The sequence below is a fragment of the Pristiophorus japonicus genome, chromosome 20, assembly GCF_044704955.1.
Source record: "Pristiophorus japonicus isolate sPriJap1 chromosome 20, sPriJap1.hap1, whole genome shotgun sequence".
Classification (NCBI taxonomy): domain Eukaryota; kingdom Metazoa; phylum Chordata; class Chondrichthyes; family Pristiophoridae; genus Pristiophorus; species Pristiophorus japonicus.
In genome coordinates this window covers 20323161-20345536 of record NC_091996.1, presented here as the reverse complement: position 1 = coordinate 20345536, position 22376 = coordinate 20323161, and the positions used below count along the sequence as shown (strand labels likewise).

The window sequence follows — 22376 nt, the reverse complement described above, 5'->3', positions numbered from 1 at the left end:
TTAGGGCCCAGGCAGTTGAAGACACGGCCACCGATGGTTGAGCGATTATAAATCAGGGATGCTCAAGATGGCAGAATTTGAGGAGCGCAGACATCTGGGGGGGGGGGGGTGGGGGTGGGGGTTGTGAGGCTGAAGGAGATGACGGAGATAGGGAGGGGCGAGGCCATGGAGGGATTTGTAAACAAGGATGAGAATCTTGAAATCAAGGCATTGCCTAACCGGGAGCCAATATAGGTCAGCGAGCATAGAGGTGATGGGCGAGCGGGACTTGGTGCAAGTTAGGACACGGGCAGCCGAGTTTTTGGGTGACCTCAAGTTTCTGTAGGGTAGAATGTGAGAGGCCAGCCAGGAGTGCGTTGCAGTAGTCAAGTCTAGAGGTAACAAAGGCATGGATGAGGTGACACAGGGGCGGAGACTGGGGATGCTACGGAGGTGGAAATAGGCGGACTTAGTTATGCTGCGGATGTGTGGCCGGAAGCTCATTTCAGGGTCAAATACGACACCTAGGTTACAAACAAAACACAGACAGGCAAGGTATTGGGAAAGATGGAGAATACAAGCTAAGCTGAAGCAACAGTGTACCAGGAAGTATTGTACAACATTGAACGTTCATACACCTTACCTCTTGAGGTGGAATGTCAAATGAAATAGTTCTCATGTCCACTTTAACAAAGGAGTCAGTACAGGGCAAGACAAAGAACAATCCTACAGTCAAAGGAGAGAGGGAGGGAAAACTCAGAATAAGTTACAGAAACAGCATCAAACTGATGCACGTTAAACAAAAAAAAGGAAGATTTACATGGTTTACGTGTGTGGATTACAGCATGTCCCACTGTAATTAGCATAGAAGTCCTGAAATTGTTTTATAATGTCCATATTTTGATCATTCAGACAGGTTAAGAATATTTGGTCCCAATACAGGGCACACTGTACCAGTTTTACATATCTTTAAAGGCTGTGGTGTACATAACGCCCCTACATGTTACCAGAAAAATAACATTTTTAGCAAGTACCACAGACAACTTAATGTTTGCATTTTTAGTTCTCAAATAAAATAGAATGTTCTGGCAGCGAGACACATTCCCTTCCCCAACTCAACGCAACTATTTTTAAAACACGAAGAATGTCCCTTCCCCCAGTATGTCTCATTAAACATGCACAGCAACAAATACAACACAAGTATAAACAGGCAGCCTGCAACACTTCTCGCTCTTCATCAAAGCAACAACAACTTGCATTTATATAGCGCCTTTAATGCAGTAAAACGTCCCAAGGCGCTTCACGGGAATGTTACCAAACAGGATTGGACACCGAGCCACAGGAGGAGATATCCTGACAGGTGGCCAAAAGCTTGGTCAAAGATACAGGTTTCGAGGAGCGTCTTAAAAGGAGGAGAGGGAGGTAGAGAGGCGGAGAGGTTTAGGGAGGGAATTCCAGAGCTTGGGGCCCAGGCAGCTGAAGGCACGGCCGCCAATGGTGGAGCGATTGAAACCGGGGCTGCACACGAGGTCAAAATTGGAGGAGCGCAGATATCTCGAAGGGTTGTGGGGCTGGAGGAGGTTAGAGAGATAGGAAGGGGCGAGGCCATAGAGGGATTTGAAAACAAGGATGAGAAAAGTTAATTAAAAAAAAAAAAACAGGGCATTGCTCAACCAGGAGCTAATGTAGGTCAGCGAGCACAGGGGTGATGGGTGAACAGGACTTGGTGCGAGTTAGGACACGGGCAGCAGAGTTTTGGCTTACCTTAAGTTAACAGAAAGTAGATGATGGGAGGCCGGCCAGGAGTGTGTTGGAATAGTCAAGACTAGAGGTAACAAAGGCACGGATGAGGGTTTCAGCAACAGACGAGATGCGGATATGTGGTCGGAAGCTCATCTCGGGGTCGAAGAAGACACCAAGTTTGCAAACAGTCTGGTTCAACCTCAGACAGTCAGCAGGAAGAGGGATGAATCAGTGGCTCGGGAACAGAGTTTTTAAGCAGGGGCCAAAGACAATGGCTTCGGTCTTCCCAATATACAGTTGGAGGAAATTTCTGCTCATCCAGTACTGGATGTCGGACAAGCGGAGAAGGATGGTGTGGTCCACCATGTCAAAGGTTGCAGACAGGTCGAGAAGGACGAGGAGCGACAGTTTATCACTGTTTGTGACTTCGATAGGAGCCGTTTCGGTACTATGGCTGGGGCACGTTCCCGACTGGAAGGATTCAAGCACGTCCGGGAAAGATGGCATGGATTTGGGAGGCGACGGCATGTTCAAGGACTCGAGAGGAAAGGGAGGTTGGAGCTAGGGTGGTAGTTTACAAGGACAGAGAGGTCAAGGTTGGGTTTTTTTTGAGGAGAAGGGTGATGATTGCAGGTTTGAAGGGGAGGGGGACATTACCTGATGAGAGAGAAGTATTAACAGTATCAGCTAACATGGGAGCCAGGAAGGGAAGTTGGGTGGTCAGCAGTTGTAATGTATGTATGCCTGGGTTTACCTGCCACCAGGGGGAGCGACCGTCGGAGGTCATTGGGCCATAGACACACACGTGCAGCCCTTGTATATAAAGAAAGCCTCCATGTTTTAATCCTCACTTTGAGAGCTAATAAAAGTAGTCAGGTCGCACCCGATTGAGTTCGCGGTACTAAGCCTATTGAGTTATTACATACGCAACAGTAGTTTAGTGGAAATAGGGTCGAGGGAGCAGGAAGTGGGTCTCATTGGACAGGATGAGGCGGTGAGGGGAGATAGGAGAGAAACGAGAGAAAGATGCAAGTTCAGGGCGAGGGCAAGTTGGATCTTTAGAGGAAGTTTGGCCCGGTGGGCTAGGGGAAGGGAGGGAAGCAGCTGAACTGATGGTCTCAATCTTAGTAACAAAAGTCCATGAGCTCCTCGCACTTGTTAAGCAGCACAAGACACCAGAGGTCTACAGCTCCCAGAGTGCCCCTATGGAAAAGATTTATGGATGTCACAAAGACTTGTCCTAGATCAGGCACTCAATGAAGTAGCACATTTGTAAAAAAAAAAAGTTTGTTTAACTTTATAATAACTTTTGAAATTACAAAATACAAAAATTTACTGCATATCAGCCCAACATCAGCACCCCAATCAATATTCCACTGAGTTGTCCATTTTAACTCTGAGGGGATACTCAACAGTTTGGGCTATCATAGAATGATACAGCACAGAAGGGGCCTATCGTGCCTCTTTCAAAGAGCTACCCAATTAGTCCTGCTCCCCTGCTCCCCTGCCCTTTCCCCATAGCCCTGCTCATTTTTCCTCGTCAAGCATATATCCATTTCCTTTTTGAAAGTTACTATTGAATCTATTTTCACCACCCTTCCAGGCAGTGCATTCATTACCTAGCTGTTTAAATGGAATAGCAAGGTTCTTCTATCTTGTGCATGAAACACAAAAGGATAGTATGCAGGTACAGCAAGTGACCAGGAAGGCCAATGGAATCTTGGCCTTTATTGCAAAGGGGATGGAGTATAAAAGCAGAGAAGTCTTGCTACAGCTATATAAGGTATTGGTGAGGTCACACCTGGAATACTGCGTGCAGTTTTGGTTTCCATATTTACGAAAGGATGTACTTGCTTTGGAGGCAGTTCAGAGAAGGTTCACTAGGTTGATTCCGGGGATGAAGGGGTTGACTAATGAGGAAAGGTTGAGTAGGTTGGGCCTCTACTCATTGGAATTCAGAAGAATGAGAGGTGATCTTATTGAAAAGTATAAGATTATGAGGGGGCTTGACAAGGTAGATGCAGAGAGGATGTTTCCACTGATGGGGGAGACTAGAACTAGAGGGCATGACCTTAGAATAAGGGGCCGCCCATTTAAAACAGAGATGAGGAGAAATTTCTTCTCAGAGGGTTGTAAATCTGTGGAATTCGCTGCCAGAGAGCTGTAGAAGCTGGGATATTGAATAAATTCAAGACAGAAATAGACAGTTTCTTAAAAGATAGGGGGATAAGGGGTTATGGGGAGCGGGCGGGGAAGTGGAGCTGAGTCCATGATCAAATCAGCCATGATCTTACTGAATGGCGGAGCAGGCTTGAGGGGCCGTATGGCCTACTCCTGTTCCTATTTCTTATGTTCTTATTATCTCTTTCTTCCCTCCTCCCAACAATAACATGGCTGTTTCGCAACTTCTAGAGATCTTGGGCATCTCATTCCAGCTGTCTATTTTTAGGTAGGTAAAATGAGTCTTGTGATTGAATAGCAACATGCCTTCAGGCAAATGCTTGGGTTGCCATAAAGAGAATGCTCATTCTCCTTTTCCAATTTCAATTGCATGTTCTTACTTTACACCCAGCTCTAGGTCCCCAGTGCTGTAATTGGATTCAATTGTACAGCGGACACGAGATTAGGGGGTCATGTGTCTTTTAAGGCCTGTGTCTCCCTCCTCTCCCACCACCAAATTTTCCCCTTATAGTGGGGGAAAATGGAAAGTGGGAGGCCAATCTTGGTGAAATAAAAGAGGTTTCAAAATATATATCCCCCACCCCCCAAAATCACAAAAGGACAAGATTTTCCTCCATACAAGTCCTTCCAATGGCGGGGGGGGGGAGAAATTCTTGCTGTTCAAATACAGGGTCTCCCATCAGATCAGAGTCTTTGAAGTCCCAAAGACAAAAGCTACGGGCCAAAATTGTGTTCGGAGGCTTCCCACGAGCAGATGCCTTTGACCCAAATTTTTTTGAACGAAAGGACCTGGTGGTCCCGGAGGAACAAACACATCGGATCAGAGGCCTAGATGCACAGCCCAGCGCAGAGGCCCAACGCATCCCAGGAACGTGAGCGCATCCTGGGATCATGTGGGCCGGGACCACCAATCACTATCTAGTATTCTCATGGATAATGAGTTCCGCTTGTCCGAGCTCCCATTACTATCAATGAGAATACCCCCAAAAACACAACTCAATGAATAAAAAAAAAAACACATCAGATATTTAAAATTAATTGAAATTGAATTAAATTAAATGTTTTAGGAAAAAAATATATTTATGGGGGGGGGAAATATTTCAAATGTTTCTTACCTTAATGGACAGGGTATTTAATTTAAAAATTAGCGATGAAATTTAATTTTTCTAACGTTTAAAAGCAGGCCTGAAGCCTGCCTTTACCAGGCGCAAGAGTTTTAAAGACATTTGCTGGGCAAATAGCCCATATCTCCACCCGGGAAGGCCCATTCTCCCAGGGATACATTGGAACAGTTTGATATAGCACAAGTTCCGGGTTTAGGCACATGCGCTCTGCGCACCCAAAGGCAGAACTTGCGCACGTCGTACACATCCGGAGAGGCCACGATTTACGGCCCACAGTTTGATGCCTACAGCAGCCAACAGAACAAGGAAGTGTTCAGGCTTCAGACTGGTCCGCAAGGCCAGACCAACGGAGGAACTGATGGAAGTTCTCAGTGAAGTTGCCTACTTTTTGCTGTTGGCATAAGAGGCGAGCCCAGGTGAACGCAACAAATGCACGGGGCAGGGGGGGTTGATGAACAGATCAGGAGGAGGGTTGGAGGGGAAAAAAATTCAAATCAAACCCTTTGCACACAGCAGAATTTCTACTCAAAGTAAACTGATGTTGAAGCCTGCCTATTTCTGAAATATTTCTAGCTTCAGTCACCAAACAGCCACTTCTAAAAAAAAAAAAGTTCCTTAGAACTCCCCCCACGTTAGGAAACTGAAAAAAATCCTTTTCGGTCAACGTTTGACAGACGAGCTTTGTGTTACGAAAGCTGCTTAAAAAATTAAAAATGAAGCTATTCAGCACCCGGTGAAAGTGAAGCATGGTGGAGGGCCTCCCTGCATTGCTATACGGTTTCTGACTGCTAACAATCCTCAACTCTCGCCACAAAAGGGCGAGAGAATTGACGCTCTGAAATCCACACGTCAGCTCTTGGCCGATAACGGAGCAGCAGAGCGGTCAGTCTGCATCAGGTAATGGAATCTGCAACCACATTGTTTGCAGCAGAAATGTTTCCAAAGGGAATCCATCCACCTACACGTAGACACCCGAATCTGATTAGTGCACATTTATCAAGTGCAACAAGCCTTTAGCTTCAGCGGTGTTCAGTAACATAACCACTCTGCTACCGCACCAGTAGTTTCATGGTCACCATTACGGACACTAGCTTCAAAAAATTATCCAGCCACTTTTTGTAATTTATTTGTTCATGCGAGTGTCGCTGGCGAGACCAGCATTTATTGCCCGTCCCCAATTGCCCTCGAGAAAGTGAGCTGCCTTATGTAACGGAGTGGCTCGCGAGGCGACAGTTAAGGACAGTTAAGAGTCAACCACATTGCTTTGAGTCTGGAGTCACATATAGGCCAGACCGGGTTAAGGGCGGAAGATTTCCTTCCCTAAAAGGACATTAGTGACCCAGATGGGCTTTTACGACAATTCAGTAGTTTCATGGTCACCATTACTGATACTAGTTTTTGAAAAATGTAATTAACAAGTTAAATGGGATTTGAGATCACGTCCCCAGATAATTAGTCCAGGCCTCTGGATTACTTGGTTCAGTAACATAACCACTATGCTCCCGTACCAGAGATCGATAAGGAATGAATAAGAAATAGGAGCTGGAGTAGGCCATTTGTCCCTTCGAGCCTGCTCTGCCAGGAATCAGTCTAGTGAACCTTCATTGCACTCCCTCGAAGAAAAGTATGTCTCTCCTTGGGTAAGGGCACCAGAACTGTACACCGTACTCCAGATGTTATATATGCAGACTATAGATATACTCTGTGTAGTCACTGTATAGTTGCACAAGATGGAGACTTGTTTACCTGATGTACTGTCAATAAGGGTTACACTGTGTTTATACTATGCGGCCACCACTAGAGGGTGCAACTGGTGGAGACCGGGCTTTCCTGCCCTGGTGGCAGGGGCTGTATAAAAGGGCAGCCACCATGCGGCTGCCTCACTCGAGTTACGAATAAAGGATCAAGGTCACTACAGTTTGAGTGCAACACATTGCCTCATGGAGTAATTCACAAGTACACTACACCAGGTGTGGCCTGTATACTCGAGCGCAGTACAGATAGCTTGGTGCGGTGCCTGGACCACTGCCATTTTTAAAATGCTACAGAACACATTCACCTAGCCTCCTTACTCAAACCCACAATCAGATCCAACATCACTGCTGCTGCCACTAAACCCTTTGCCAAGATGAAACAGTTCCTGGAATACTTTGGGACAAGGTAAGTTACCATGACTGGAGGGAAGACATCACAGTCCAGTTTGTAAGTAGGTCATAAAACCACAACGTTTATTTCAGTCATCTGATAGATTCCGAGCAGAGGGTCATGTGCCACTTTTACCAAGTCAAAAGATTTTCTCTGGCCGCTCGGCTGTAGATTAAACAGGAAATAGTTTGTAGTTCCCCTTTGTTGCTTAATTTATTTGGCACAGCTAGTGGTCACGAGAGCTCAAACGCATAAGAAAACATCTTCACAGACATTTCCATCAAGGAATTCAGAGTTGCGAAACACCGTTAAAAGTTCCAGGCCCAAGGCCCAAGTTCACTCACACGTGTCATTAAAACGTATGGAAGATTTCCTGCAGCTCAAGGTGAGAGGTTCTATTTGCAAAATGCAGAGTTTATGTGCGTCCGATGCAGGGAAATTCAGTCAAGACAGAAGATGTACTACTTTACAAAGATCATGCTGTTGGAGAAGGCTCTGGCTTTTCCCATACCTGGTCCTCTCCACTTTATGGCAACAAGAAGCCAAAGATAAACAGACAGAAGACGCAGAATGTCCATATAATCCAAGAGGAGTTCTTAGCATTCCACATTTCAAAATTGCCTGCACATCTTTTAACATCGTATGATTGCAGTGAGTCCCTAACATGGTTGATTGCTCCATTCGAATGCTAGCTCAGCTGGGCGGGCCACATTGTTCACATGCCAGACACGAGACTCCCAAAGCAAGCGCTCTACTCGGAACTCCTTCACGGCAAATGAGCCAAGGGTGGGCAGCGGAAACGTTACAAAGACACCCTCAAAGCCTCCCTGATAAAGTGCAACATCTCCACTGACACCTGGGAGTCGCTAAGTGGAGGAAGTGCATCCGGGAGGGCGCTCAGTTCCTCGAGTCTCATCGCCGAGAGCATGCAGAAAACAAATGCAGGCAGCAGAAAGAGCGTGCGGCAAAACAGTCCCACCCACCCTTTCCCTCAACGACTATCTGCCCCACCTGTGACAGGGACTGTGGTTCTCGTATTGGACTGCTCAGTCCCCTCAGGACTCATTTTAAGATTGGAAGCAAGTCTTCCTCGATTCCGAGGGACTGCCTATGATGATGATGAGGACAACGACATGCAGACATTCAGTCCCTATCCAAAGAAACCCCCGCCAGTGCTGCAGCTCTGCTCCCGTGGCAGAACTTTCAGGGCTGTCTCCTGTCCCACTGTCGCTGGCTCCGTCCCACTTCCCAAATTGGAGGCACAATCGGGCGCTCCTGAATAATGGGAGAGCGATATTGGGAGTGCCTAGAAAGACTTGCTCAACTTCCAAGCTGCAGATACAGCGAGTGCCGTTCTTAGAAACTAAAAATCGGGAAAGCGTCAGGATCAGCATTTTGGAAACTGGGCAATCTGCCTGTCCCGACATGGACTATCCTGGTTAAATTTATGCTCTCCACGTACGGCAGTGTCTCTCCCCGACTCAAGTAGCAGCAATGCTGTTCTGGGCCCCAAACACAAAATTCAAGCCCGAGTTTTGCTCGCCTCTCTACACCTTTCACCTTGGGGTTGTCAATGCATTCCTTTCCTGGCCCATTTTCAGACCTCGGGACCACTATGTGCCCTCCCCATCTCCGGCCTTGTGCTTTTTCTCTCTGCCTTTGATCGCAAAGTCTCTCAGCTCTAGACCTCAATCTCATTTCCCCTCACTCACACTACAGGGGTTTGTGGTTCCCAGTTCCCAGACGGAACAGTACTTGCTTAGGCTATCCCAACAACAGGAAGAGCACCTGGCTTGAGATACAAGGTTTCTACTCTGGTTTCAATGATCTCTCTCAGCCCAGGCTCCAACTCCAAAAAGATTCGATTATTGAAAATTCTCTCAATCTAATCTCTTATTTCTCATCTACATGTTGCCCCTTGGCGACAGCGTTAGTTTCCACATGTACGCTGACGACACCCACAGCTCTACCTCACTACCACCTCTCTCGACCCCTCCACGGTCTCTAAATTGTCAGACTGCTTGTCCGACATTCAGTTCTGGATGAGCAGAAATTTTCTCCAGTTGAATATTGGGAAGTGAAGCCATTATTTTCGGTCCCCGCCACAAACTCCATTCCCTAGCCACTAACTCCATCCCTCTCCCCAACTTCTGTCTGAAGCTGAACCAGACTGTTCGCAACCTTAGTGTTATATTTGACCCTGAAATTAGCTTTTGACCACATATCCACAGTATAACTAAGACCGTCTATTTCTACCTCCGTAACATTGCCCGTCTCTGCCCTTGCCTCAGCTCATCCACTGCAGAAGCCCTCATCCATGCCTTTGTTACCTCGAGACTTGACTATTCCAACGCACTCTTGGCTGGCCTCCCACATTTTACCCTACATAGACTCGAGGTGATCAAAAACTCAGCAGTTCATATCCTAACTTGCACCAAGTCCCGTTCACCCATCAACACTGTACTCGCTGACCTACAATGACTCCCGGTTAAGCAATGCCTCGATTTCAAAATTCTCATCCTTATTTTCAAATCCCTCCATGGCCTCGCCCCTCCCTATCTCTCTAATCTCCTCCAGGCCCCCAACCCCCCCCCATCTCAAAGATGTCTGCGCTCCTCGAATTTTGCCCACTTGAGCATTGCCTAGGCCCCAAGCTCCAGAATTCCCTGCCTAAACCTCTCCTCCGTCTCTCTTTCCTTCTTCAAGACCCTCCTTAAAACCTACCTCTTTGACCAAGCATTTGATCACCTGTCCTAATTTCTCCTCTATCGGCTCGGTGTCAATTTTTTTTTAACCTCTTAATACTCTTTAAAAGGTGCTATATAAATACAGGTTGTTGTCCCTGTATGCTACCACATGACTTCTCCTAGATATATTTCTCTCATCTTGCTATGTACCTCAGGCATCTAAACAAACAATGGGAGAGGAAGGACATCGGAAGATAATTTTTAAGTCACGAGTCACGTTGCAACTAGTTTTGTGTAAAGTCTCAATGCCATAACTTGTTTAAATTCCTTGAATGCCATATCATGACACACCAAGTAGATACGGTCCAATAATCCTACCTTATCTAACTCAATGCTGCAGCTAAACCATTAATCTCTTGCTGGGTTACAAGCACAAAGAGAGTTTAGAATTTCCAACTAAATGCAGCTTCTATGACTGGGGCACAGTCATCCATTCCTTCCAAGTGCGAAGGAATTACGGACAACAAATTGCATACATTAAAGATATTTGGCAGATTAAAAAAGGGTGTTGGAGAAGTAAGAACATAAGAAAGAAGAGTAGGCCATACGGCCTCCGGAGCCTGCTCTGCCATCCAACAAAGTCATGGCTGATCTGATCTTGGCTTCCAATCCACTTTCCTGCCCGCTCCCCATAACCCTCGACTTCCCTACAGTTCAAGGATCTGTCTATCTCAGCCTTGAATATATTCAATGACTCAGCTCTCTAGGGTAGAGAATTCCAAAGATTCATAATCCTCAGAAGAAATTCCTCCTCATCGCCGCCTTATTCTGAAACTCTGCCCCCCTGTTCTAGATTCCCCCACGAGGGGAAACAGATCAGACTTTAACCATGAATAAATGCAATCAGATACGCAGGCACTGAAACATACTTTGCTTAGAACCTTTCTTGCAGGCAGTCTCCCGGAGTCGCGGATGACTTGCTTCCACACTAAAATGAGTTCTAAGGTGACGGATAAGACTAATGTGGGATCTACAGTCTCGGTCACAGGTGGGGCAGACAGTGATTGAAGGGACGGGTGGGTGGGGTGCTTGGTTTGTCATACGCTCCTTCCACTGTTTGTACTTGGCTTCCACATGCTCCCGACAAAGAGACTCGGCGCCTTCGCGAATGCTTCTCCTCCACTTTGAGGGGTCTTGGGCCGGGGAGTCCCAAGAGTCGGTGGGGTTGTTACATTTGTTCAAGGAGGCTTTGAGGGTGTCCTTGAAGTGTTTTCTCTGCCCTCCTGGGACTCGCTTGTGGTGTCGGAGCTCAGAGTAGAGTGCTTGTTTCGGGAGTCTAGTATCAGGCATGCGGACAATGTGGCCCGTCCATCGGAGCTGATCGAGCGTGGTCAATGCAGACTTTGGTGCGCCTATCCTGTCAATGGATTGGCAGGATTTTGCGGAGGCAGCATTGATGGTGGTACCTCCTAGGCTGTCACATGAGGAGAGACTGGATCAACTGGGCCTTTATTCACTGGAGTTTAGAAAGATGAGAGGGGATCTCATAGAAACATACAAGATTCTGACGGGACTGGACAGGTTAGATGCGGGAAGAATGTTCCCGATGTTGGGGAAGTCCAGAACCAGGGGACATAGTCTTAGGATAAGGGGTAGGCCATTTAGGACTGAGATGAGGAGAAACTTCTTCACTCAGAGAGTTGTTAACCTGTGGAATTCCCTGCCGCAGGGAGTTGTTGATGCCAATTCACTGGATATATTAAAGAGGGAGTTAGATATGGCTCTTACGGTGAAGGGGATCAAGGGGTATGGAGAGAAAGCAGGAAAGGGGTACTGAAGGAATGATCAGCCATGATCTTATTGAATGGTGGTGCAGGCTCGAAGGACTGAATGGCCTGCTCCTGCATCTATTTTCTATGTTTCTAGGTTTCTCCCAGTGCTTTGAGGTGCCTGCTGCACATAGTCCATGTCTCTGAAGCATATTGGAGGGCGGGTATCATTACTGCTCTGTAGACCATGAGCTCAGTGCCAGGTTTGGAGATAAGCAATAGAACATAAACAATTCAAAGGTTGCAAGCTCAGTTTGGAACGGCAGCTTTTAAACCACAAAATGAGGAAGGAGGAAAAAAAAAGGGAAAGAGAAACTGGATATTGCAATATGAAGAGGTTTCTCCCAGGTGTTTCATCAACATGCTGTGCATTTACCAGCATTTATTTCCAAAGAAGATTTGGCTTTGCAAAGTTAAGCAGCCCTGCTCATGCAGCTTATACAAGAATGTGTGTGTGGAGCAGGTTGGCTGGTAAACAAATGGCTGGCTAGACGAGTTCAAGTCAGTGTCTGCCCATCACTGCGTCTGTCGGTTAACTGTTGGAAACCAGCTTTAGTTCTGCAGTAGGCTAGGACCAACAGGATATATTTCATGCCTCCTCTCTCAGATGCACCACCCCCCCCCCACCCCAAACGGAGAGGGGGGGGGGGGGGGATTGAAACGATTAGCTGCAGTATACCACTGTACAATCGCAGAGTACAGACACACCCCGGTGTATAAAGGGTTTGCTTGGAGACACACACGACACAGCCCAGCCACGCTTTAGTTCTGCAAAGACCAGGGCTTGTTTTTTTTTTGTCCCCCGCTCTTTCAAACCTCAGGTTTGCAAGCCTGAACTTGTTTGCTGCTAGCATAACATCACACAGCAAGTGGCAGCAGTGTAGACCCTGGTTAAAAATAACCACAGCTGAACCAGCTCCCACAGTCCACGGAGAGAAAAACAAGAAACAGCCGTGAGCTTTTGCCCGTGCACTTCAAAAGCGGGCTCAAACGGCGCCAATTTTATGTGATCATGTTGCAGAACAAAGTTCATGCTAACGTTCCCGCAGCACCATCTGTAAATAATTTGGGGCCATTTATTTAAACCGATGGCCCCTTTAAGATTTGTACCAGACAAGTACTAATAGGTCGCAGTTTCAGTCAGAGGGTGTAAGGGAGTTAAAAAAGTTAGTTAGTCAACAACTGGTTTGCAACATGACCAGCTGCTACAGTAAGTAATGGAAAATTTCCCCGCCCACACAAATGCTTTATCTGACCTGGGATAACTATACTTTCAGTAATCGGGCTGAAATCTACACAATTACAACTACAAAATGTACACAAATGTACACAATTACTATAGGCAAATATACAGAAGTCCTCCAGAGCTCCCACACAGATTATTGGAATACAACGAACGGTCAGGGGGAAAAATACCAGCTTCAAATCAAGGATTGGCTGCCTGCACAAGGCAGGTACTTTTCCTACAGAGGTGCAGTGGGGATAAAGAGATACAATTCTAAAAGGTATACACATTGACATAAATGGCAGATCTTATTGTGATAATCTGCACGTGTACATCACCAGATTTTTCTGGTGGACTTTTGTACTTAAAGTGCTTCCAAGTACAGGAGAATGGAACAGTTTCCACATTCATTAACCTGGTATCAGCACAGAGGTTGGGTACAGCGTGGTTAGATGTTGAATCGGAATAAAGTGGAATTAGTCCTGACTTTAGGAGAAGTACCACATCCTGCCCGGGTGCAATTACAGTAATTCTCATTAACCACACAATCAGCCCTAAGCCAGGCTGAAGGTTAAGTGTCAGTTGCGTGCCATGGGGCCAGGTTCACTAATGTCTGGGTGGACAGACACTGCCCGATCTCCCATCACTTAGGGGGACCCTTGCAGCCAATAGCAAACCACCGTCTGAGGCTGGATTTACCCAATCCCATCATTCACAGTCTGACACCTGAAGTATATTGATGTTGGAGGCACAACAATGCATCTTTTGGTCGGAGGTAATTTAGGCTACAGATATACTGCTAAAAGACTTCAAAAAACGTGCATTTATATAGCGCCTTTCACGACCATCGGACGTCTCAAGGCGCTTTACAGCCAATTAAGTATTTTTTGAAGTAGTCACTGTTGTAATGTGGGAAACGCGGCAGCCAATTTACGCACAGCAAGCTCCCACAAAGTGCAATGTGATAATGATCAGATAATCTGTTTTTTGTTATGTTGATTGAGGGATAAATATTGTCCCAGGACACCGGGGATAACTCCCCTGCTCTTCTTCAAAATAGTGCTGTGGGATCTTTTACTCCCACCCGAGGGGGCAGATAGGGCCTCGGTTTAACGTCTCATCCGAAAGACGGCACCTCAGCACTGCACTGGAGTGTCAGCATAGATGTGTGTGTGTGCGCGCAAGTTCCTGGGGCTCAATTTTGCCAAGAGTTACGTCGGGTTTTTAGGGGCAGAAATGCGCCATAAATATTTGTCCAAACTTTCCCCGATCTGTAAATGGAATTCGGGGTGTGTCCAGTCGCCTCGGGGGTGGTGGGGGGTGGAGCCTGCTGTCTGCGCCGAAAAACGACGCCAGGCCTTCTGCACATGCGCGGGGGGAAAAAAACTTACATTTTTGACGCCACTCCAATGGACGGGCATGTGCAGCGCAGCTCGGATTTGGCAATGTCGATAGGGCTGAGGTAAGGGTGTGAGCCGAGCTTGTTGTGCGGGGGTCAGAGGTTTCATTGTGAAGGTATGAAGATGGTGCCGTTCAGGGGCGGCTGGGAGGGGTGATTTGTGGTGGTATATTAAGCCTGCCAATGGGGTTGCATCAGTGTCCGTAGCCGGGATTGAGGGTGTGTTTTCGGTGTTTTTAAACATATGTCAATAGGGCTGAGGGAAGGGTGTGGGTTGAGGTTGTTGGGCGACGGGGGGGGGGGCTGGGCCGGGGGGGGGGCTCAGAGGTTTCTTTAGCGGTGGCATCAAGACGGTGCCGTGTAAGGGCGTCCCGGGCCTGGGGTGGGGTGGGGGGGGGGGGGGGGGGGGGTGATTTTGTCGTGGTGAGGGAGGGATTGCAGCAGCGCTCCCCGGTCCCTAGCCCAGGCCAACGTGCCCCACCGACCCTGGCCCCGAGTGCCCTCCTGGTCCGCTCCCCGCCCCTAGCCCAGGCCGAATGGTCTTCGATTTCCTTAACTCTCTCAGCAAGGTTTTTCTGGAGAGGCCCACATACGCTGGCCTAAGCAGAATTGGAGTAACTCTCAGCTGGCCAAAATGACCAGAATTGGTGCAGGTGGCCGGTTACACCCCCTTTGGCTGAAAAAAAAAACTTACCTAAAAAAATCGTTACTTACCGAGTTACAGCCAGTGCAAATTGATTGGAGAAACTGTGGACTTTTAAACTTAGGCCAAAAAAAGCGGCCTGCTCCAAAAAAATAGCACAAATCACTGGAGAAAATTGAGCCCCTGGAGTGGGACTTGAACCCACAACCTTCTAAATCATCGGCGAGTGTGATAACCACTGAGCCACAGCTAGTCACTGCTATTTACATGACGACTCCAGTTGGGTCCCACCCGCCCTACAGTGGAGTGGAGCGAGATACCATGGGTCAGTGCAGGGGAAGCCTGCTCAAGCTTCAACAGGGGTTTGTTTGAACTTTTAGGCATTTTACAAAGTTAAGCAGAGCTGGTTTAAATATTTGGAGACTCGCTCTCATTCTCCGCACCTTCAATTTACCAACGGAGAGCAAAGTCCCTGTGCATCCGGTCAAGCACGAATGTGCGCAGAGCTCTCTCTCTCTCTCTCTCTCCCAAGTCTGCCACATGCAGCCAGATTCATGTTCAGGTCGCATAAATCAGGTTCACTGCTATGATAGTCACCAATCCCAGATCAGCTGCCAGAGGCTAAATGCAGCCTTAATGCTGCTTACTTTGGCGTTATCCGAACTGAAAACAGCAATCTATCTTCTGATCTGAAGAATTAATGAAGCCAGTCACATAAAAAGCCAGTCTCGGTCTCCAAAGAGCTATCCAGCCGATTCCCACTTTGCAGCTCGTGGTCCGTAGCCCGGTAGGTTGCAGCACCTCAAGTGCACATCCAAGCACTTGTTAAATGCGATGAGGGTTTCTGCCTCAACCACCCTTTCAGGCAGCGAGTTCCAGACTTCCACCACTCTCTGGGTGAAAAACGCTCTCCTCAATCCCTCCACCAACCCTTCTACTAATGACTTTAAATCTGTGCCCCCTGCTTATTGGCCTCGCTGCCAAGTGGCCATTCTGCACGCGAGGGTTAATACAACGAATGGCAGCAGGCTATTCAACCAGCGAGGGCATCGTAGTCACATCTAAACCCACCCTCACCAGACATCCACGAACAGCACTTTGCCGCGAGTCTCCCTGGGTAGGAAGCAGAACCAAGGCCCACCTCCTCACTGGGCAAGATCAATCGACTCCGCACGGTCCAGGTACTAATCCGGGATGCCTCCTCTACACCATGCAGTTACCGTTCTCCGGCAGTTTAGTGCTTCTGCTGCATCATTACATGGCGCGGGTTCACAGACACAGACATGTGAACAAACAGCAAGATTTTGACTCCCCCCTCCCCTCCCCTCTCTCCCCTCCTCCCCACCCCCTCCCCTCTTTTCCCCACCCCCCCTCTTTCCCCCCCTCTCCCCTCCCCTCCCCTCCCCCTCTCTCTTCCCCCTCTTCCCTCCCCCCCTGTCTCTTCCCCTCCTTAGTGGGGTGCCGCAGGGCTCAGTGCTGGGACCCCAGCTATTTACAATATACATTAATGATTTGGACGAAGGAATTGAATGTAATATCTCCAAGTTTGCAGATGGGTGGCGGTGTGAGCTGCGAGGAGGATGCTAGGAGGTTGCAGGGTGACTTGGACAGGTTAGGTGAGTTGGCAAATGCATGCCAGATGCAGTATAATGTCGATAAATGTGAGGTTATCCACTTTGGTGGCAAAAACAGGAAGGCAGATTATCTGAATGGTGACAGATTAGGAAAGGGGGAGGTGCAACAAGACCTGGGTGTCATGGTACTTCAGTCATTGAAGGTTGGCATGCAGGTACAGCAGGCAGTGAAGAAGGCAAATGGCATGTTGGCCTTCATAGCTATGGGTTTTGAGTATAGGAGCAGGGAGGTCTTACTGCAGTTGTACAGGGCCTTGGTGAGGCCACACCTAGAATATTGTGTTCAGTTTTGGCCTCCTAATCTGAGGAAGGGCATTATTGTTATTGAGGGAGTGCAGCGAAGGTTCACCAGACTGATTCCCAGGATGGCAGGACTGACACGAAGAAAGATTGGATTGACAAGGCTTATATTCACTGGAATTTAGAAGAATGAGAGGGGATCTCATAGAAACATATAAAATTCTGACGGGATTAGACAGGTTAGATGCAGGAAGAATGTTCCTGATGTTGGGGAAGTCCAGAACCAGTGGTCACAGTCTAAGGATAAGGGGTAAGCCATTTAGGACCGAGATGAGGAGAATGTTCTTCACTCAGAGAATTGTGAACCTGTGAAATTTTCTACCACAGAAAGTTGTTGGGGCCAGTTCGTTAGATACATTCAAAAGGGAGTTAGATGTGGCCCTTATGGCTAAAGGGATCAAGGGGTATGGAGAGAAAGCAGGAATGGGGTACTGAAGTTGCAGGATCAGCCATGATCATATTGAATGGTGGTGCAGACTCGAAGGGCTGAATGGCCTACTCCTGCACCTATTTTCTATGTTTCTATGAAAATGTAAATTAAAATTAATCGCAGGCTCCAGTCAAGGAGCAGGAAACAGCCACGGGAGATTGTGTGATGGGGTGGAATCTCAAGTGCCTGGCAAATCTTGCTCATTTCCAATTGTGTATTCAAATATAACTCGCCTCTATAAATGATCTAGGCAGTTCCGTTAATTTCAATAGGTTAGAACTGAAGCCCACTGTCTGCGCTTTCCTATTCACAGCAAGGTACGGATTTTAGATATTTGCTGCCAATAATGCTCTACAAGTTATGGGTTCAAGTCCCACTCCAGGGACCCGGGCACATAAAGCTAGGCCGACAGTGCAGTGCTGAGGGACGCTACGCTGTTGGAGGTGCTGTTTTTCAGATAAGACATCTGCTCTCTCAGGTGGACATAAAAGATCCCAAGGCCACTATTTCGAAGAAAAGCAGGGGAGTTATCCCCAGTGCCACCACATTTAAAAAGTACTTGGGTATGCTCTTGAAGTGCTGTAACCTACAGGGGAAGAACCAAGAGCTGGAAAGTGGGAGTAGGCTGGATAGCTCTTTGTCGGCCGGCGCAGACACGATGGGCCGCAATGGCCTCCTTCTGTGCTGTAAATTTCTATGATTCTATGAAATTCTCCACAAGCCAGAAGGTTTGCTGTAATGCACCCAGGTTCCTGATATTGATCCTGTGTATCCTGGCCAATATTTATCTCTCAATCAACATAACAGAAACAGATGATCTGGTCATTATCACATTGCTGTTTATGGGAGCTTGCTGTGCGCAAGTTGGCTGCTGAGTTTCCCACATTACAACAGTGACTACACTCCAAAAGTACTTCATTGGCTGTAAAACGCCGTTGAAATGTCCGGTGGTCACAAAAGGCGCTATATAAATGCAAGTCTTTCTTTTTAAATATAAAAGATCGGTCACTAATAAATGCAATAGGGAACTCAGGAGAAACTTCTTTACCCAGAGAGTGGGTAGAAATGTGGTACTCGCTACCACAGGGGGTGGGTGAGCTGAACAGTACAGATGCATTTAAGGGGAAGCTAGATAAGCACGAGGGAGAAAGGAATAGAAGGAGGATATGCTGATGGGGTTAGCTGAAGAAAAGTGGGAGGAGACTCGTGTGGAGCATAAACACCAGCATAGACCTGTTGGGTCGAATGGCCTGTTTCTGTGCTGTTATACTTTGTGTAGCTACACTGTTGGACGGAGTATAAATCAAGAAATAATGGAGGCTTGTAATAAAGGAACGGCAATAATCATGGGTGATTTTAACCTTCATATTGTTTGGACAAAGCAAATTGGCCAGGGTAGCCTTGAGAGGAGTTCATAGAGTGTACCCGGGATAGTTTCCTTGAACAGTACACTGCGGAACCAACCAGGCTATCTTAGATCTGGTACTGTGTAATGAGGCAAGATTAATAAATGATCTTGTAGTAAAAGATCTTGTGGAATGAGTGACCATAACATGATTGAATTTGAAATTCAGTTGGAGGGTAAGAAAGTTGGTTCTCAAACCAGGATCCTCAGCTTAAATAAAGGAGACTACAAAGGTATGAGGGCAGAGTTGGCTAACGTGGACTGGGAAAATAGACTAAAGTATGGGACAGTTGACGAGCAGTGGCAGACATATAAGGAGATATTTCATAACTCGCAACAAAAATATATCCCAGTGAGAAGGAAAGACTGTAAGAGAAGGGATTACCATTGGTGGCTAAGTAAGGAAATAAGGGAGGGTATCAAATTGAAAACAAGGGCATACAATGTGGCCAAGACTAGTGGGAGGCCAGAGGATTGGGAAATTTTTAAAAGCCAGCAAAGAACGACTAAAAAAATGATTGAGAGAGAAGATAGGTTATGAAAGTAAACTAGCACGAAATATAAAAACAGATAGTAAGAGTTTCTACAGATACATAAAAAGGAAGAGTGGCTAAAGTAAATGTTGGTCCCCTGGAGGATGAGACTGGGAAATTAATAATGGAGAACAGGGAAATGGCAGAGACATTGAACAAATATTTTGTATTGTATCGGTCTTCATGGTAGAAGACACTAAAAACATCCCAATAGTGGATAATCAAGGGGTCATAGGTAGGGAGGAATTTAATACAATCACAATCACTAATGAAGTAGTACTCGGTAAAATAATGGGACTAAAGGCGGACAAGTCCCCTGGACCTGATGGCTTACATCCTCGGGTCTTAAAAGAAGTGGCTGCAGAGATAGTGGATGCATTGGTTGTAATCTACCAAAATTCCCTGGATTCTGGGGAGGTCCCAGCAGATTGGAAAACTGCAAATGTAACGCCCCTATTTAAAAAAAGGAGGCAGACAAAAAGCAGGAAACTATAGACCAGTTAGCCTAACATCTGTCGTTGGGAAAATGATGGAGTATAATGTGAATAAGAACTAAAAAGTTTGTCTTATGTATAGACATTTTAAGGAAGCAGTAGCAGGACATTTGGAAAAGCATGATTCAATCAAGCAGAGTCAGCATGGTTTTATGAAAGGGAAATCATGTTTGACAAATTTGCTGAAGTTCGTAGAGGATGTAAAGAGCAGGGTGGATAAGAGGGAACCGGTCGATGTGGTGTATTTGGATTTCCAGAAGGCATTCGATAAGGTGCCACATAAGAGGTTACTGTACAATAAAAGTTCACGGGGTTGGGGATAATATATTAGCATAGGTAGAGGATTAGCTAATTAACAGAAAACAGAGAGTCAGGATAAATGAGTCATTTCCAGTTGGCAAACAGTAACTAGTGGGTGCCGCAGGGATCAGTGCTGGGGCCTCAACTATTTACAATCTATATTAATGACTTGGATGAATGGACCGAGTGTAACGTAGCCAAGTTTGCTGATGATACAAAGATGTGAAGACACACAAAATCTGCAAAAGGATACAGACAAGTTAAGAGAGTGGGCAAAAATTTGGCAGATGGAGTTTTGTGGGGGAAAATGTGAGGTTATCCTCTTTGGCAGAAATAATAGAAAAGCAAATTAGAATTTAAATGGAAAGAAATTGCAAAGTACTGCAATACAGAGGGACCCGAGGGTCCTTGTGCATGAACCACAAAAAGTTAGTATGCAGGTAGAGCAAGTAATCAGGAAGGCAAATGGAAAATTGGCCTTTATTGCAAGGGGGATAAGAGTCAAAATGCAGAGAAGTCCTGCTACAACTGTACAGGGAATTGGTGAGGCCACACCTGGAGTACTGCGTACAGTTTTGGTCTCCGTATTCAAGGAAGGATATACTTGCATTGGAGGCTGTTCAGAGAAGGTTCACTAGGTTGATTCTGGAGATGAGGGGGTTGACTTATGAGAATAGGTTGAGTAGGTTGGGCCTATACACAATGGAGTTCAGAAGAATGAGAGATGATCTTATTGAAACATATAAGATAATGAGGGGGCGCGACAAGGTGGATGCAGAGAGGATATTTCCACTCAGGTGAAACTAAAACTAGGGGACATAGTCTCAGAATAAGGGGCCGCCCATTTAAAACTGAGATGAGGAGAAATGTCTTCTCTCAAAGGGTTGTAAATCTGTGGAATTCTCTACCCCAGAGAGCTGTGGAGGCTGGGTCATGGAATATATTTAAGGCGGAGATAGACAGATTTTTGAGCAATAAGGGAGTAAAGGGTTATGGGGAACAGGCAGGGAAGTGGAGCAGAGTCCATGATCAGATCAGCCATGATCTTATTGAATGGCGGAACAGGCTCGAGGGGCCAAATGGCCTACTCCTGCTCCTATTTCTTATGTTCTTATGAAACTCCTGCAGTGCATCATCATTATTGCACTGGACCATCTCGGGTTACAACATTAAAAACAACACTAAACATTTTCTCATGGCCTCGACAGGGTACTTCCCACACGCACAGCAAGTGGAAGGCTGCCAAATATAGGACTGAAATGGGAATGGTTTATTTATTTTTCTTAAAGCAGTTTCCCCCCCCACCCCCGTCACCAGTCTCCCCCCCTTCCAATCAATGGAAGTTACTTTAAACTAGCTTCATCGCAGGAGGATTTCCAAAATTACCACGCTCACGGAGTATTAAAGCACAAAAATAAAGCATACGGGACAGAGAATTGTAAAGGGAAGCTGGATAAGCAGATGGGGGAGAAAGATACAGAAGGATGTGGTGCTAGTGTGAGATGAAGCAGGGTGTGAAGCATAAACACCGACACGGACCTTGTTGAGCCGACTGGCCTGTTTCTGTGCTGTGCTCGACATGCTAGGTCATTCCACAACTATTTAGGATCCGGTGATATTTGTGGAGAAAATTCCCATTTTCCCCAAGCCAAAATTTGCAAAGCAAGTCCTGGATCTTGTTAAGAAATCGAATTAACCAGACAGCGAACACACAGGACCAGGACTGCAGAATAAAATTACTCTAGAAAATAGGTGCAGGAGTAGGCCATTCGGCCCTTCGAGCCTGCACCACCATTCAATATGATCATGGCTGATCCTGCAACTTCAGTACCCCATTCCTGCTTTCTCTCCATACCCCTTGATCCCTTTAGCCATAAGGGCCACATCTAACTCCCTTTTGAAATATCTAATGAACTGGCCCCTCATGATGTGATAGCAAGTGTACCATGATCAATTCAACACTGAATAAAACAACTTGTATTTATATAGCGCCTTTAACGTAGTGAAACATCCCATGGCGTTTCACAGGAGTATTAGGAGATAAACAATTTGACACCGAACTGCATAAGTAGAAATTAGCGCAGGTGACCAAAAGCTTGGTCAAAGAGGTATATTTTAAGGAACATCTTGAAGGAGGAAAGAGAGGCGGAGAGGTTTAGGCAGGGAGTTCCAGGGCTTGGGGCCTAGGCAACAGAAGGCACGGCCACCGATGGTTGGCCGATTACAATCAGGGATGCTCAAGGAGGGCAGAATTAGAGGAACGCAGACATTTCGGGGGGGTTGTGGGGCTGGAGGGGTGAGGCCATGGAAGGATTTGAAATCAAA

General features: G+C 46.6%; 1 protein-coding gene across 1 annotated transcript in view; it reads right to left on the bottom strand.

Annotated features, from left to right (window-relative positions):
* The window catches only part of stom (stomatin), a 67447-nt gene that overhangs the window by 22290 nt on the left and 22781 nt on the right, over nucleotides 1-22376 (bottom strand). Inside the window, exon 4 of the mRNA XM_070862580.1 lies at nucleotides 623-705. Within this exon, the coding sequence (XP_070718681.1) occupies nucleotides 623-705 (83 nt within the window). The remainder of the gene's footprint in view (nucleotides 1-622; nucleotides 706-22376) is intronic.